The sequence below is a fragment of the Protomyctophum bolini genome, assembly GCF_963924005.1.
Source record: "Protomyctophum bolini genome assembly, chromosome: 23".
NCBI classification, from domain to species: domain Eukaryota; kingdom Metazoa; phylum Chordata; class Actinopteri; order Myctophiformes; family Myctophidae; genus Protomyctophum; species Protomyctophum bolini.
The window spans coordinates 16,553,742-16,569,554 of NC_137884.1; the positions used below are offsets into that span (position 1 = coordinate 16,553,742).

Consider the following 15,813-nt stretch of genomic DNA (forward strand, 5'->3'; position numbering starts at 1 on the left):
CGGACTAGAGCCTGCTCTCCGCCCCTAAACTGAACTGAATGTAACAAAATGAAAATTGAAAAGTACACAGAATAGTAGAATACGTTGCACTCCGACTTACATTAAGTCCACTCTGACTCTGCACAAAAATAAATATAAATACTACTCATAGGCCCGTACTATTCAGTTACAAAGTGAGTAAAGCGTAACAGGATTGTGCTGTGTAGCCTTCTTAGTTGCATTTGTATTTGTATCTTACGTGAAATAAAACAAAAGCTTAAATACAAAACTGTATTGTTGTTATTCAAACTAGAAAAACCCTCTGTGGCATTGATAATCAATTGACAAAAAAAACAAAACAATGCAATGTGTTAAAGTTACAAATATCAGCCAGAAACAGAAGTGTTGAGTTATATGGTTGTAGGTTTGGTTGACAGTGACACCTGCTGGTTCAAGTCAATATTTCAAATTCATTATTATAAATACAGTAATGAAATGAGAGACAATGCTATAAAGTATTAAAGTATGTGTTTATTTGTTGAAATATAGAGGTGTCTTCATCGAAGGCTCTAGAAGTTGTCATGAAATGGATACTCAGGGTGATCATTCCACCTGTCAAAGTAAAGTAATACACAAATTACAAAAGCTATGGTTCCACGAAGAACAATCACGTACTAAAGAACCTTTAGTAGTGAATGGTTCTTCATTCAACTTTTTTGGGTCACATTTATTTGAGGAACCATATATAGATGTATTTTTTAAGGCATCATGACTTTCATATAGAGGGTATGCGCGTGACATCATACCCGGAAGTTATGCGGGAATGCCTACTGAGTGGCAAAAAAAAAAACTTTATGGCCTTCACAGCCCCTACATCCAAACAGATCTATCTGATTGCATTAAACAATGCTAAACTACCATAAACTCACTTTATGCATCATGCGCATTTGGATATAGCACACTGGGCACACTGTGCAATACAAACTAATACTGCACTCCTGGTGTGCATATCCAATTTGGAGACCAAGTGTAGTTCCCTGGGGGACCCGAGGTCCATGAACTCTAGGTCTTGGGGCCGAAACGATCTCAACGTATTTAATTCAAACTTTAAATGGGCGTGGAATTCCAGCGCCCAGTGGGACACTTTTGATAAGCAGAACTGGCGCTGCAGGATGAACCGAAAGCTGGGTTAAGGTGCCCGATGCCGACTATTATTATAGGCTAGGGTTTAAATGTTAAGGGTCCTTGGCATCACTCTGAAGAAGTAGTTTCGGTTCCAGCTGACACCTTTATTTTCCTGTGCATACAGTGTTTATAAGATAATTTGTTATTTGCTTATCGGTCTGCTGTGTAGGCCGGCCTACGCACATGAGAAGCTCCACAAAACGAATGTTCTTGTTCAGCCCCTCGATTGCCTTCATGTCTTCCTCAGAAAGCGAAAAGTCAAATATCTGCAAAGATTGACAAAACAAGCATGTTTTGGAGGTCCACACACTGAATAAACGAATAAATGCCGTTTGAAATGTGCAATATATAAATAAACTTGGGTTGACACCTGAAAGTTCTCCTTTATGCGCTGGGGACTGAAGCTCTTTGGAATGACCACCACACCTCTTTGGACATTGAAACGCAGGGCCACCTGGGCTGTGCTCTTTTGATACTTTTTGGCAATAGATACCAAAACTGCATCTTCCAGCAAGGGTGGGCATGTGAGGTTTACCCTATTGAAATTAATGGGAAATTGACCAACACACAGATAAGTACTTATACCATGGCCTCCGTGAGACAGATAGATTAGACATGCTGCTTTCCCATTCTTTGCATTATCATTCTCTCTCTACATTTCCAGCTGAAAAGTGACCAAAATAGGAATTCCAGGTTGAAAGTGGTTATCACAGTGTAATGAATAACACATTTCTCCAGCATACCATGAAGCATCTCTGGATGTTCCTATGGGGCTGTATCCCACAATGACGATATCTTTCTGTCGGCAGTATTCAAGCAACTTTGGCTGAGTGAAATACGGATGGCATTCAACCTGTGTATGACAAAATAAACAGTTGATTCAAATAAAAGTACATAAGATAAAATACTATCTTTCACGCTGGGTCCATGAGCCTGTAGTGGTCATAATTGAGTCAATTGCACCTTGCCTATAATAACTGTAATCGGCCAAGCTTAGGTCTGATTACGTGTGTACGGTGTGTCTACCTGATTTGAGACAGGTTTGTGTTTCAGCCCAGGTTTGTTTAGAATCAGTTCCAGCTGCCGCTTGTTGAAGTTGGACACTCCCAGAGATTTGACCAGTCCAGCATCTTTGCAAGCTTCCATTGCCTTTTTTAAGTGGGAAAAACAAATAGTCAGAATGTAGCACATTGAACCCGGGATATAGGTTAAAGATACAGCCAGGGCAATATGACTTGCTGCTGGTTAGTTGGGACTTTGGCCTTTATTCATTAGATTGTATGACATTTTATGGTTTTGTTCACCGGAGGTTAAGACACAATATGGGACAAATACAACAGAGGGTTTGTAGGCTGTGTATACACAATTATCTGCTACTCTGTTCTTTTTTAATTAAGAAGGAACAAAACAAATGTTTTGCTCAAGTTACGTAATGGATTGAAAGTAGGACAAACGTCCCAATATCAACGAGGAGTGAACTTCTGGTCAGTGTGTGTGTGTGTGTGTGTGTGTGTGTGTGTGTGTGTGTGTGTGTGTGTGTGTGTGTGTGTGTGTGTGTGTCTCACCTCCCATGTAGCACAGAGGTCTGTTTCATGGTAGGCCCATTTGCCATTCTCATCCTTGGGATAAAATGTGTCTCCTGGCTTTATAAAACAGACAAAGAATTTCACAACGCTCTACAAAAAAAAAAAGCATCAGTATATATGGCATATATGTCATCAGTGATCTCCATATGTGGGCATAAAAGCGACAAGAACTGACAGATACATAGATCTGCATATATATGGAGTCAGATCGGCGGTGCAACCGTAGGTGTGTGGATAGATGTGAGGATCACTATAGGCCCGGTATATACTGGTTAAAGTGGTTACTTACTTACTTCTCAACCAGGAGATGCTATAATGTTAACTGGGATCATATTATCATATGATTGCATTCCATTGATGCAATGCTGTATCACCATACTAAAGTATGGTGACATTTCCTGCATGGGATGCCGAATATGACGTACATTATACATTATACCTTGAAGGCTGTAGGCATTTCCATAATGTATAGATCAACATAGTCAAGTTGCAAGGTCTTCAGGGTTCGCTCCAAAGCAGGTCGTACCAATTCCGGGGGATGGAACGTGTTCCAAAGCTGCATGTCAATCAAAATCAAAAGACATGATATTAACCAGCAGATCACATCCACATTTCTAAAGGTTTTGAAGAGAATCACTCTATTACTAGCCTCGATACCCAGGCTTTCATTTCAGACATATATGTATGTTCTGACGAACTTTCCCACAGTAGAAGATGTCCTCTCTCTTCACAGTTCCATCTGCAAGTTTGTCCCGAATGGCCTGCCCAACTTCATGCTCATTGAAGTACACCAGAGCCCCATCAATGTGTCTATATCCGGTTTCAATAGCCAATTTCACTGATTGAAGTGCAGTTTCCTTAGCAGTCTAGCAAACACACAAACATCATATATCTTTAGTAGTGTCAAGTTACATTTACTCTGTATGCAATTATTTCTGTTGTACAGATATATAACATTATTGAAAATTTTAGCTTTCCTTACATAATTATTTGAACTAAGGTTGCCAGAAATCACTGTTCTGATGGTGGAATAAAACAATGTTATTTTCATCTTACCGTCCGGGGATCCCCATAAGTTCCTAATCCTATCAAAGGCATTTTGTTTCCATCACTCAAAGGGATAGAGTGACTCTCTGCTGTCAGGTCCATGTTCCTGAGAGATAATCACTGCAATGCAAATCAAGTGTGGTTTGCTTGGCTCTTAGTTAGTTAGTTAGTCAGTGTAGTATAAAGGTCAAGCTATAAACCTGCACATGAAGAGTATTGTATTATATGAGTATTCTCAGCTCTGCGTTCACTTGCCAAACTCCTCCCACAGAACCGCCTCCGTTACTCCGTTGTTGCTCAGTACACTACACTCTGGTGTGTTACACTGTAGCTATGGGTAATAAGTATAGCTATTCTTGACTACTACTAGTGCTGTGAAACATAGAGCATTTCACACAGGTTCGGTTGCTATGGTTCGGTTTCAGGTAAGTCTCTAATTTGGGCCTTGCTCGGGAGGTATAAAGGCAGAGTTCTGGGAACCCATTGGGAACTTATACAGAAAAGAATCACACCTGTGTGAAGTTAGGGGCCCTCAGTTAGGGGCATCAGAATGCCTGTTGCTTGTGATTGGTTAGCTGATTTGCTCGTTTACATTTGACGTAAAGTTTCCCTTCAATGTCAATGGCATGTAATGTTTTGATGTTTAATTTGTCATATTTAGTGGAATTCTGACGTCATTTCTCCGTTCATTGTCATTTGTCAATGGCAAATATTGAGACGTGTGGGGACAAGATTTAGCGGACATTTGACCTGAATTCCCCTTTCATTGTCAATGGCAAATCTTGAGACGTGTGGGGACAAAAGCTGTAGAAGGGGCTAGCGCCCCTTAAAAATCATTCGTCTACATAAGCATATTTGATACGTGTGGTTGATGACCATCAACTACTTTATCAGAGACTGACGTGCACAATGATACAAGATGCATGTTCTATAATCTATGGCTGTACATTCTGTGGTAATGATATGAGGAGAGGGTTTCACAATCTCTTATGACATCTCTCTGTCACTTATATATAACGGGTGTCCCCTGTGGCGCAACCGTTATGCGATGCTCAGCCAATGAACAGTGCAGAATGGCACACCTTCCAACACAGTGGCCAACCACAGCCCCAATTTCGGCACCATACATGGGCATTTTTGGGCGCCCCAAATTGCACCAATTCCGTCCTCAAAGATTGAGGGCATTACTAAAATGATTAGTTTAAGATATAATTATTAGGTGAGCTGACAGGGAGAGTCAAACCTCAACCCATAAATCCTGTGCATGCTCATGTTATATAAATTAAACAAAAATACACAAAAATAATACATCACATAAAGCCCAGACCAGGGTTTACTTCAGGGGTTTTGAACCGATTGTGAACGAGGGACCACCCTGACTTAGAATTAACCTGGGGCTGGGGACCACTGTTGTGTTGGGTGAGGATATGGGCTTTTGTAACACTTGCTATGCATCATGTGTATACATCCCACTGTTTCTCAACCAATGGTCCACGTACTGACCAGTAATAATTTCCTAGTAATGACTCAACCAGACAACCCGGTGCACTTCCTCTTGAGATTCGAAGTAACCCTTTTTCTGTTGGCTTTATGTGCCAACATAAAGCACTTTTTTCCTTTTTTTGAGGGGCATTATTCAGCTATTAAGTGTAGATTTTCGTGGAGAATTGACATCATGTGTCTGAGCACGACATTATGATGTACAATGATATTCAGCTATTAGTCTAGATTTTCGTCTTACACAAACATTAAATTCCCATTGACAATGAATGGAAAATGATGTCATGTGTTTGAGCTTAATTGGCTATTTTCGTCCTACACAAACATTAAATTCCCATTGACAATGAATGGAGAATTCATGTCATATGTGGACGAGAAAATCGTCTATTTTCGTCCCACACAAACATTACATTCCCATTGAATGGAGAATTTACGTCATAATGTAGACGAGCAAATGTTTGAGGGTAGCTAGCCCCTCCTATACATATCTTTTCGTCTCGTCTCACATTTGCCATTAACAATGAAAGGAGAATTTACGTCATATGTGCTTGAAATATGACTAAATTTGGAGCAACACAAACATTAAATGCCATTGACAATGAAAGGAAAATTTACGTCATATGTAGACGAGCAAATCAGCTAACCAATCACATAAATTCAGTTGTCATCTTACTTGATCATGGTGAAAAGATTCGTTTTTCGAGGGGCACTCCTATATACAGCTTTTGTCCCCACAGGTCTCAATATTTGCTATTAACAATGAAAGGAGAAATTAGATCATATATGCAAATTTGTGGCAACAAACATTAAATGCCATTGACAATGAAGGGAAAATGTACAGTTCACACAGGTGTGATTTATTTTAAACATTGTATCATGGTTAAAAGTTGACAAATTATTATGGGATTTTTAAAATTGGAAAAAAATTACAATTAGAGGTTCAACAGAAAGGTTCTTTTCTAGCTGGCAACCATTCATTACCTACTTTGAGAATCTGTGGGTACTTCCGACAGACTAATTGAACCAATAGGCCTACTATGTGTGTTTTTTTGCTTCCTCATAACGATAGAACTCTGTATAGAGGGTGCTGTATGCCTGTATGACAACGTTCCGATTCAACACAATATTTTCCAACATAACTTGTAACTTGGAAAAGCTCTTATTTTGAAAGGCTATGTGGGCAAACAGGAAGCTTGCTCACTCACCAGAGTCATGGCCTAATTGGCATCAATCATTGGTGTCAATCACTGATCATGAGTAGTCAGCACCTGGTGACAATCACTGATTGGGGCGAGGCCCTGAAAACAGGAAGTGTTTGTCCAGTATGAGAGCAGCAGCAGTGGAGAACACAGCATGGAGAGAAGCAGAACAAACTCAAAGACTTTTCATGAACTGAACTGCAAACATTGGAGCTGGGAAGACCGAAACCTCAAGCCATCAAGGGGAATGCCACTGGTGCGTTAATTGTTACTGCATTGAAGTTTATTTCATTACTTAAATTTGTTATAAAAGTTATTTATGTTTTTGTGCTGCTAGGCCAAATTTAACTGCTATAATTAGCTATAAGTTTGATTTAAGTTGCATATAGGCTTGCTAAGTTGATGTGATGATCTTGAATTGAATTATGGAAGAAATATGAGTTAAAACAACCTGTTTATTTAGATTACCCAAGTGACTAGTGATTCAGTCATGTAGGTTACATTAGTAACTATGGTTATTCGAGTGAAATGAGTGAATTTCAGTTATTGTTTTTGTTTAAGTATGACCTTACATAGTTAATGACAGCTTGTATTTGTTTTTTGTCTTTTTCTCTGTTTAAGGTTTTCAACCTAATGCCTAATACCCAATACAACTATACCTACTGTACTTACCTGTACTGTACCAACTAAATCTCAAGTAAAAACAAACAAAAGAGGAAAGAAGTGAGTTGACCACAGTACCCCCTGTCGGCTAAGCCGTTTTTCAAGTTTGGGCAAGAAAGGTTTCTGAAAAAATCCCGAATAACTTGACACATACTGTCTGATAAAGAAAGCCCAGCATGCATCAGTCAGGGAGAAAATGTTTGTTCCTCATGTGCTCCACCCTGATCTTTGAAAGCCAAGCCTAAACCAACAGGATGAAATGGAACACCAAACAGATCAAGTGAGTGCATACCAACAAAATAACAAATGGAATGGAAATGGAACTGCTGGATTTTAATTATATGATTTATTGGTTTTAGTGACTTTCCTGGAGAATTACATGGTTGAGTGACATCATGGTATTGGGACACCCGTTAACAAGTTAGCACCTAGCTGGAGAGGGAACAAGGTGAATGTCATTTTATGGTTATTGGTTTGTGTCATATTGTTGTGAGATCTTGTTTTATTGGTTTGTTTATATGGTATTATGGTTTGATATGAAACTTTTATTGGTTATTTGTAAACGTATTTGTTTATATGAATGCCTCACATTATTGGATATGTCTGCCTGTATTGATTATATGTTTGTGTCTTGTTTTTAGTTTTCACGTTGATCCATTAAAGAAACTTCACATCATCAATCGGCCTTCAACCTCTTTGTCCAGCCTGGTTCGCTACACACACAACACAAACTCCTACCATAATATCAACCTGTTGCAGTCATCATCAATCACCATCGACAAACAACTACAAGTGAGTAAACGACAAGACGACCAAGTGTGAGCACGTTGTTAAACCGTATATCTCTGGTGATAAAAGAAAGAAAGGCATATTGGCCCTACATTCAAGTTGAAATCTTTACTCTGATACGGACACAAGTATTGAAATTGAATCGATTGGAAGGATCTAACCATAATGGATGTGTCACGCTATTGAAGCTAATGAAATGAGCTATACCATACGGATGAATGAATGCGCAGAGCGCGACATTTAATGTGGATTGGAATGAATTGATGTCGCTATTAAGCAAGCTTTGTGCAACGCTAAGTTTGGATCTGGAAAATAAGCGCTGCTGTTGTATTCTAAATACGGACGTCACGTCACGTTTTACTGATGTCTGTAAATGAAGTGGATGAATTACTCCAGTATGAAAGAGGCCTGTCCGTGTGTTTGCTAATACAAAAACAGCTTAATTGATATAAGCATCAAAGCAATATTTTAAGTACTTTTTATTAGCAAGTGCATTCCATAGCGCTGGACCACACATGGACATCATAAACCTGCGACGGGAACAGTTCCTGTAAAAGATTATATGAAAGAAATAAAATATTTAACTGGTTTATATTTTAGTTATAGATGGCAAGTATAATGTTAAGGAATATTTGTCTTATTAGCCAGAGATCCTTTTAAAATGTTTCTATTACTGTGAGTGATATGGTCAGCTTCTGATGTCTTTTTTTCTAGATGTAGATGGAGATGACCGTAGATGCTGCTGGAACACTGAACCTGGTCTCCTGTGTGAACGACCCCATCATGGCTGCTAAGATGTCCATGTGGACATTATGAGTGTTTGTATAGAGAGAAGCATGGCTGAAGAGCTTTGCATATCAGTCGTTTCTTGCTGCTGCCAAAGTCAAGTTGTGATATCTGTAGTGTTTAGTTCATGGCCGCTTATGAGATGTAGATATAAGTACACCTGACTGGTGGAATAGCCTTGTGATACATACTGGGTGTGCTCTTTGGTCGTTCACAAAAAAAAAAAAAAAAGCTGCACAAAATGCCACAAACTCACTAAACTGCACACAAATCACACAAATCAAGGGATGTCCTACAGTCAGTGTTGGATCTTGTCCAACTCCTAATTGCCGATATCAACAGATACCGATATATATATATATTATATGCAGGCTTTTTCCAGTGGTGGAAACATAACTCAAAAATTTTACTTAAATAAAAGTAGGCAATACTGCAATATAGAAATACTCCGTTACAATTCAACATGTACTCGAGTAAAGGTACAAAGGTTTTGGTATAAAATGTCTCATCTAAAATGATCTAATCTCTCATCTCAAGTTTTCAAATGTATAAAAATATTATGAAAATGGCAGATCTACAAGCTCACATGTCTTATTGTATTGTGAGCTTGTAGATGTTTTTAATAAAATTAAGGGTTAGAGTTATTAATTTTTAATGCCTTTATCGGCCGATAATATCGGACATCCCTAACAAAAACATATATCAAACGTGTCAATACATTTCAAAGAATGCCACAAGTGGCACTAAAACTTCACCAATAAATAAAGAAACATCCACATGTTCCATAAATTATATGCCACAAAGGTTTGCCGAAAAAATGAAGAAATTACAAAAAATAAGTTTCTTAAACATCTTCTGCCGTATGTCCATAGAACTTCAGCTCTGTTGCCGCAAGCCAGTACAATGTGTCATTGTCTAGGTCACCTAAGCCACGATCACCATTCGGTGGCCGGTATTTGGGGCAAATGGTCATTACGTGTTCCACAGTCTGTAGTGGATCCTCGCATTCACAGTGGGCACTGTCTGAGATGTCCCACTTCTGCTTTGAGGGTTGTCCACTCCTTGCATGGGAGGTGCTGGCAAAGAACATATTTGGGGTCCTCGATGTATTCCACTGGTCCCTCTGTCTTGCCTTCACCCAAGATGCCTTGGAGGTGTCAGCTGGTGTTGTGTGGAGCATTTCCTGGGCCTGTGTGGCAAAGGGGCAACGTGACTTTATGCGTGTGTGTGTGTGTGTGTGTGTGTTGTGGCAAAGGGCACCGTGACTTGATGCACGTGTGCTGTGGTGTCTCTGACGACCTTGTGGAGGAGGTGGCTGGGATTCACTCAGCTGTGCCTTCCCGGTGAGGGCTAGCGTGGCTGCTTCTCGTCTGATCTCTGTTGGAGTGATTCCAGCGAGGGCAGGCAGTTGTTTGTTTTGGGGTGGCCCATCCGGTGTTGAGGGCTGCATCCAGCTTCTTGACGTGAGTGCTACGGCTCCAGACTGGGGCACAGTACTCGGGTTGTCTGCATAGCCATACTTGATGTTGTTGCAGGGAGGTCGTGGGTTTGTAGATGTTGAACAGCATCATTCAGTGCCAGCACTGACCCCCTATGGGACGCCATTCTTGAGCTTTCTCACCCTGCTGCCTCGGTCGTTACTGGTGTGGAACCGAAAAGCTTCACAAACATGCCAAAAAATGATTTCTAGTTTTTAAACCTTAACTACTTTATTTTCTAATTTGTTTTTACTTCTGTTTTGTGAAGCAACTTTGGGTACCTTGAAAAGTGCTATATAAATTGTATGTATTATTAAAAATAAATAAGAATGGACAGACACAGAAATTGTCGCCACACAGACATCACAAATTCCTATTGGCGGCAGCAACAAGTGAGTGATGTGCAAAGCTCTTCAGCCATTCATAGACTATAACCACCATGTCTTCCTTCCAGATGCTGCGATCGAGGCTCAACCGGCGCCCATACAGGTGGATATCTGCAGTTCTCGCTGTCCATGGAATGGTATGGTCAGCTTCTGTTTTAAATGTTCTCTATACATTTTGTGTATGATGTGAAAGTACACAATGTCTCTTGGTCACTTTAATTAATCTTTTGTTCTTTCTTTGTCAGGGTGGATGCGTCGTGGAAGGACAGAGATCCGTTCCAAAGCTTCCCTCCCGGGGGTTTCCTCTGCGAACTTCTGATGAGCTGTGAGTAGGAATATTTCTTTGTTTCTGAGGATGGATATCTGCTTTTGTACTGTGATGGCACGAAGTATAGCATGGCAGTATGATGCCTCTTAGTGGCACTGGTTGAATGTCTGTCAGCTCTCCAAGCTAATCAAAGTCTAATGACACTTTTGAACCACTTCAACCCCAGCATCCCTATTCTGGGGGGGAGCGTTCAGCAAAAATAGCAGATCTACAAGCTCACACCGCGTTGCAACATGTTTGTTGTAGATCTGCTATTTTTGGCAAATCAATCTGTGTAGAGTGAAATCGGAGCATATACCAAATGCTCTCTTTAAAGGTCTGTTTTATCAAATTATATATATATATATATATATATATATATATATGAGGGTTTAAGTGGTTCTGAATTTGCAGCTCAACAAAAGCTGCAAAATATTGTCTTTACATGTCTTTCTTTCTTAGGCCGGAGATCTGGGTAGATGCCGGAGGACTTCGGACCTGGGCCTGCCAGGTGAGGAACCGCACAGTAAGAACTCTATAGTAAAAAAAGATCCCACTCAGTCTGCTTCTCATAGGAGGACTGTGCTGTTCAGAAACTCATCCACCAGTGACATCATCGTTAGGCAGATTCTTTTTAAACAATATTTATTTACAAAAATGTTTAGATTTTTATTATCGTGAGAACGATGGCTTCCATTTTTGCATTGCAACTTTTCAGGACTAGAAAGCCTGCCGTTTCTAATAGCTTGGAATCCTTATCGATGATGTCACTGGTGGACGGGTTTCTGAACTGCCCACAGTCCTATGAGACACCAAAAAAATGGTAGCCATTATTAGTGAGGACTAGTATAATGAAGATAGGTTGAAAGGTGGTGAAGTGGTCCTTTAAACGTTGATTACTGCAAGTGATATGTTTAGCTTCTGTTTTAAAATTTCTCTATAAATAAAAGTTTGATGTAGGACTAGGCTATATATATATATATATATATCTGGCTCTTGGTCACTCTAATCAATCTTTATTTCTTTGTTAGGATGGAGATCGTGGGAGACGTCGCTGGAACGCCACTGCTGGACAGGGTACACGCGCACACACACACACACACACACATGCACACACAGAGCAACGCTAATTTGGTGTGTTTTTTTTCTTTTCTTTCTTTGTCAGAATGGAGATATCGATAGACGAGCTGATGTTCCCGGACAGAGATCCGTTCCAAAGCTCCCCCCCCCTTCCTCAGAGGACTCTGATGAGCTGTGAGTAGGAATAGTTCTTTCTTGTTTCTGAGGATGGATAACTGCTTTTGTACTGTTATGGCACGAAGAATGGCATCATTTACTACAGTCATCCAAATGTTTTAAATATTTTATGATAAATCTAAATGACTCTGCACAATAGTTTGAGAGTCAATATCTCATCTGCTTTTAGAAGCACTTGAATAAAAAATGACAAAAGATGTTGAGGACTGTACATGTGTTGATGCCTCCTAGTGGCACTGTGGTTGAATGTCTGTCAGCCTTCCAAGCTAATCAAAGTCTTAAAACCCCAGCATCCCTATTCTGGGGGGAGCGTTCAGCAAAAAATAGCAGATCTACAAGCTCACACCGCGTTGCAACGTGTTGTGAGCTTGTAGAGCTAATGCTTTCTTCTTTCTCTCTCGGGATGGAAATGGCAGACGCAGCTGAAGCCTCTAGAGATCTGCAGGTCTGTCCATGGATGGATGGGAGGACGGAGATCTGGGTAGACGTCGCTGGAACGCCACTGCTGGACAGGGTACACGCACACACACACACACGCACACACAGAGCAAAGCTAATTTGGTGTGTTTTTTTTCTTTTCTTTCTATGTTAGAATGGAGATATCGATAGACGAGCTGATGTTCCCGGACAGAGATCCGTTCCAAAGCTCCCCCAAGATCTGGGTAGACGCTGGAGGACTTCGCACCTGGGCCTGGATGGATGGGAGGACAGAGGACGGAGATCTGGGTAGACGCTGGAGGACTTCGGACCTGGGCCTGGATGGATGGGAGGACAGAGGACGGAGATCTGGGTAGACGCTGGAGGACTCCCGACCTGGGCCTGGATGGATGGGAGGACAGAGGACGGAGATCTGTGTAGACGCTGGAGGACTTCGGACCTGGGCCTGGATGGATGGGAGGACGGAGGACGGAGATCTGGGTAGACGCTGGAGGACTTCGGAGAGGAACTCAACATATACGAACCGCTTCGGTGAGGAACTCGACAGTACGAACCGCTTTAGGGTTGGGGCTTTTTTATAGGCTTTATAGTAAAAAGCCAATAATCGTCCGTTGCCGATAATCGGTCAATCCCTATTCTTAAACGTTACTGTAAGTGCATGTGTATGTTGTGACAGGACACACACCCCCACACACACACAGCAAAGCTAATTTGGGGTGCGTGTGTGTCTGTCTGTCTGTCTTTCGTTCTTTGTTAGAATGGAGATCTCAGCCGATGCCCGAGATCCGAAGCTTTCCCTGGGTGTTTCCGCTGAGGACTTCTGGGTCGCTGGGAGGCTCGGATGGAGCTGGAAGGTTCGGTAGACATCACTGGAACCCGTTTAGGCCTGTCGGAATTTTAGGTTTTATAATGGCCGATTTAATTGTTTCTCAAATAAATTACTAGTAACAATTTAATTGCGTCATAACATAACATTCTAAATAAAACTTTGGCTTTTGTAGGCTTTGTAAAGAAAAAGCTGCACATGGCATAATTCAACAACTTTATACACTAAAAGAGAAGAAAATTACAAAGTGACACGTTTAGAGCTTGTATATCGGTTGCTTCCATTATTTCTTTAAAATGTTTGACAATATATGAACATTTTCAACATGGAGACGATTATGACTAATCTCTAAAAAAGTATCTCAAATACTTGGCGATTAGGTAATTGTGACAGGCCTAAATCCTTCTAGTTGTGTTTTTTTATATCATGTTCTGTAATCAGTTAGGGTTGACTATAGACTTTTTTTAGGAACAAGATCATCATGCCGGTGAAGAGCACGTTTCTAGCCGATGGAGCAACTATTTCTGATCACCTTTGGAGTTACATCACAGCAAGGTAACTATATATACAACACACGCACACACACTATGATCATGACATGACATCAGCTTGTGACTGCAACTTGTTCCTGTTCGCAGATGACTCTGCACTGCTAGTCTCGGACAGGAACAAACTGCAGGTTGAAAAGGCCCTCAGCTCTGAACTCGGTAGAATCTGCACCTGGCTCGCTGATAACAAACTATCTTTACACCTGGGAAAAACTGAATCCATTCTCTTTGGATCTAATAGTAATCTCAGCAAGGCAAATGGCTTCTTGGTTAGAGTTGGTGACAATGTTATCACACGTAAAGATGAAATTACCTACCTAGGTTCCATCCTGGAGGCTAATCTTTCCGGTGATAAAATGGCCACCAACGTAATCAAAAAAGTCAACCAAAGAACAAGATTCCTTTACAGGATCTCCTCACTGGAGCCCTCGTACAAGGTTTCTTTGACTATGCATGCACCTCCTGGTACCACAGCACCTCAAAGGACCTTAAAACTAGGCTCCAGACCTCCCAAAACAAACTGGTCAGGCTCCTACTTGGCCTCACCCCCCGAACCTACCTCACTCCTGCCCACTTTGACAGGCTGGAATGGCTTAGGGTCGACGACAGAGTACAGCATCTTGCAATGGGTCTGGTCCACAAGATTCGATACACCACCTAGATACTTCCTTTATGTTAACGAAGTCCACACCCACAACACCAGAGGGAGTGCAACGAACCATGTACAACCCAGATTCGGCACAAACAAGGGACTAAATTATTTTCACTCCTATGCCACCAAAATGTGGAACGCCCTACCAACAGTCATTAAGACATGTGAATCCCTTGACTCCCTTTTTCCCCTCACTGTATACGTTTATTTTCCCTTTTTACCTCCTTTATGATGAATTCCTGTTCTGTTCTTTGACTATATAGAAGTGTCTTATTTGTACGTCTCTAAATGTTTTGAAGAATTGAACATGGTGGACCCTCTTGTAAACAAGTGTAATGCTTAATTGGGTCGTCCACTTGCAGTTAACAGTCTTTGTATTGAGTTTGTGCTTGACATGTACTGTAATTCTGCAAACTGTTAATAAATATTTCAATCAATATTGTTTTATGAACAAAGTAGTAATGAGCATTTCTTTCTTTTCTTTAGGACGTTGCTGGTCTCCTGTGTGGCTCCATCTGGAGGTCACCAGGGTTCTGAGTCACTCAGATCCTGACTGGTAGTGGTGATATGTAGATGTGATCAATCAGGGCTCTAAACAATAAAATAATAAACCAATATAAATAACTAGATAATAATATAAATAAATGGATAAAACGAACGATAAAAAAATAGATTATAGTAAAATAAAAGTAAATTAAAATAGTAAAATAAAAGTAAATTAAAATGAGTAATACATAAAATAAAATTAGTAATAGCATAGTAATGGATAAAATAAATATAATTAGTAATAGACAATAATACATAAAATAAATTAAATTATCAATATAGAAATGCATAAAATTAGTAATAACAGTAATACATAAAATAAATAAATGCATAAAAATAAAATGAGTAATAACAGTAATACATAAAACAAATACAATTTGTAATGCATGAAGTAAAATTAGTAATAACATAGTAATACATCAAATAAATACAATTAGTAATATAGTTATACATAAAATTAGTAATAACATAGTAATATATAAAATACAATTAATACATAAAATAAATTCAATTACTTTGTTGTTATAGAATGACTTAAAAAAACAAACAAAAAATATCAATCCCATCTACATATCACAACCAGGCTATATTGCCAGCAGGCAGGTGGACTGTAGACTCACTACAGCTGTCACAATGTGGTA

General features: G+C 40.0%; 2 protein-coding genes and 1 long non-coding RNA gene across 3 annotated transcripts; 2 read left to right on the forward strand and 1 right to left on the reverse strand.

Annotated features, from left to right (window-relative positions):
- Nucleotides 1-495: 495 nt before the first annotated feature.
- On the reverse strand, nt 496-3,899 carry LOC308311077 (aldo-keto reductase family 1 member D1-like; the record flags this gene model as incomplete). The annotated part of the gene is made up of 9 exons (XM_080757597.1): nt 496-591; nt 1,348-1,430; nt 1,535-1,700; nt 1,908-2,017; nt 2,191-2,313; nt 2,730-2,807; nt 3,190-3,306; nt 3,449-3,616; nt 3,807-3,899. The coding sequence occupies 9 exons, from the start codon at nt 3,897-3,899 to the stop codon at nt 549-551; spliced, it is 981 nt and encodes a 326-aa protein (XP_080613723.1). The 3' UTR covers nt 496-548.
- A 6,752-nt stretch (nt 3,900-10,651) lies between these two features.
- Nucleotides 10,652-12,035, forward strand: LOC308310675 (uncharacterized protein; the record flags this gene model as incomplete). Its single annotated transcript, XM_080757055.1, has 4 exons — nt 10,652-10,735; nt 10,844-10,923; nt 11,368-11,416; nt 11,937-12,035. 4 exons carry the CDS (start codon nt 10,652-10,654, stop codon nt 12,033-12,035), a joined length of 312 nt encoding a protein of 103 aa, XP_080613181.1.
- Nucleotides 12,036-13,005: 970 nt separating this feature from the next.
- LOC308311091 lies at nt 13,006-15,376 on the forward strand. Its single transcript, XR_013963585.1, has 4 exons — nt 13,006-13,131; nt 13,358-13,454; nt 13,895-13,981; nt 15,113-15,376. It is a non-coding gene; the product is annotated as an uncharacterized lncRNA (long non-coding RNA).
- Nucleotides 15,377-15,813: the final 437 nt, after the last annotated feature.